Here is a 2,435-nt window from a genome sequence, read left to right as displayed (position 1 = left end):
TTTAACTTACTTTTAATACTGAATTACCGTTATGTGATTCAAAAATGCCACACAGACTGCTGGCACAGTGGATTAGAGCAAGTTTAGTTTACAGGTTGTGTTGTTTGGGCGCCACCTACTGACTCTGGAAAGCCGCTGGGTTTGACTCTGGGGCGTTGAGGCGCAGTGCGCATGCGCTTCGGTGCGTCCGCCATCCCTGCATAAATTAAACTGTCGTTTAGTAATATAGATTACATGTGGGGCTTTGGAACAACATACTGTAAAACATTACACACATACGATTGGCTAGCTATCATAGCCAAGGATGGCTCTTTCCAAAAGCTTTGAAAAAAAATTTTCTTTTGTCTCAATTTTACGTTGCAAATACATACATATATATACATATAATATATATATATATATATATATATATATATATATATATATATATATATATATATATATATATATATACAGTAGAACCTCGGTTAGAGAACGCCTTTGATAACGAACAATTCGGATAACGACCAATAATTTCACTAAAAATTTGCCTCCGATAGCGAACAAAATTTCGGATAGCGACGCACACGCGACCAGCGGACAGCGGCCAGCTTCCCATCTTCCTTTGCGCTCGAGACACGGTTACGAACAGACGTTCATTATCTTTATCGGTGTGCATCCTTCTTATTTAGTGATTTTGTTGCTTTATTTAATAATATATAGCCCTCAATCATGGCTCCAAAGAAGATTAAGAAAGCTGGTAGCAGTGCAGTAATAAGGCAGCGGCCAACAATTGAATTGAAAAAAGAAATTATTGCCAAGTATGAACGAGGCATGCGTGTGTCGGATATCGCAAGAGAATACGGCATGTCAAAGTCGACAATCTCGACGATTTTAAAGAAAAAGGAGCAGGTTAAAGAAGCTAATGTGTCAAAAGGAATGACTATTATAACAAAGCAAAGGCCTCAAATAATAGACGAAGTAGAAAAGTTGTTGCTTGTGTATATAAATGAAAAACAGTTAGAAGGTGCTAGCATCAGTGAGGCATTCATTAGTGAGAAGGCGCTGCAAATCTACGAAGATTTGAAGAAGAAAACCCCACAGACAAGTGCTTTGAGTGATTTTGTTTTCAAAGCCAGTCGAGGCTGGTTTGAAAAATTTAAGCACAGAACAGGCATCCACAGCGTCATAAGGCATGGGGAAGCAGCTAGTTCCGACAAGGCAGGGGCCGAGAAGTTCATCCTAGAATTCAAAAAAATCATAGAAGAAGAAAGTTACGTCCCGCAACAGGTATTTAATGCGGATGAAACAGGCCTGTTTTGGAAGAAGATGCCGAATAAAACGTACATAACGAAGGAAGAGAAAGCATTGCCAGGGCACAAGCCTATGAAAGATAGGCTAACTCTTCTATTGTGCGGTAACGCCAGTGGGGATTTTAAGCTGAAGCCGCTGTTAGTCTACCATTCGGACAATCCAAGAGTATTTAAGAAGCATAATGTAATAAAACAGAAATTGCCTGTTATGTGGAGGTCTAATTCTAAAGCTTGGGTGACCCGCCAATTTTTTGTCGAGTGGGTGACCGAAGTTTTTGCCCCGGCTGTGAAAGAATACCTAGAGAAGAACAACCTTCCCCTCAAATGCCTTCTCCTGCTGGATAATGCTCCAGCACATCCTCCAAACATCGACGAGTACTTAGAAGAAGAGTTCGACTTTATTCAAGTTCGTTATCTGCCACCGAACACAACCCCTTTGCTGCAGCCCATGGATCAACAGGTCATTTCAAACTTCAAGAAATTGTACACGAAAGCCTTATTCAGAAAGTGCTTCGATATAACGAACAATACCAACTTAACTCTGAAGGAATTTTGGAAGAATCATTTCAACATTTTGAATTGTGTTCATCTTATTGATAATGCATGGAACCAAGTGACCTACCGTAATATGAATGCAGGATGGAGGAAACTCTGGCCAGACTGTGTTCCAGAGCGAGATTTTGAAGGATTCGAACCAGAAATTGTTGATGAAATTGTTTCCCTGGGCCAAAGCATGGGGTTGGAGGTGGATAATAACGATGTTGAAGAACTTGTGGAGGAGCACAGTAATGAACTCACTACTGAAGAGTTGCAGCACCTTCAGGCTGAGCAAGAAAAGAATTTGGCTGAGGATATGTCTTCGGAGGGGGAAGAGGAAGGGAAGGAGGAAGTCCCAAGTTCAGTGATTAAAGAAATGTGTGCTTAGTGGGGGGAATTGCAATTGTTTGTAGAAAAATCTTTCCCAAACAGTGCGGTAGGCAGTAGGAGCCTGAACATGTTCAATGATAATGTGATGTCGTATTATCGAAAAGTGCTACAAAAAAGGCAGAAGCAACAGACACTGGACAAGTTTTTTTCTTCAACCTCAAAGCGACAGAGGACATCCCCCGATGTTCTCATGGAGGGGGATTCCCCCTCTAAGCA

The 2,435-nt window shown here is 41.0% G+C and overlaps 1 protein-coding gene across 1 annotated transcript; it reads left to right on the top strand.

Moving 5' to 3' along the window:
• The first annotated feature begins 711 nt into the window (after nt 1-711).
• On the top strand, nt 712-2,217 carry LOC114646667 (tigger transposable element-derived protein 1-like). The gene has a single exon (XM_028795003.1). It carries the CDS (start codon nt 712-714, stop codon nt 2,215-2,217), a length of 1,506 nt encoding a protein of 501 aa, XP_028650836.1.
• The last annotated feature ends 218 nt before the right edge of the window (nt 2,218-2,435 follow it).

Source organism: Erpetoichthys calabaricus, chromosome 1 (genome assembly GCF_900747795.2).
Source record: "Erpetoichthys calabaricus chromosome 1, fErpCal1.3, whole genome shotgun sequence".
Taxonomy (NCBI): domain Eukaryota; kingdom Metazoa; phylum Chordata; class Cladistia; order Polypteriformes; family Polypteridae; genus Erpetoichthys; species Erpetoichthys calabaricus.
This window is presented reverse-complemented; position numbering and strand designations above follow the sequence as displayed.

Coding starts and splice junctions, on each gene's coding strand:
- LOC114646667 (XM_028795003.1), top strand. CDS start 712: ATGGCTCCAAAGAAGATTAAGAAAGCTGGTAGCAGTGCAGTAATAAGG.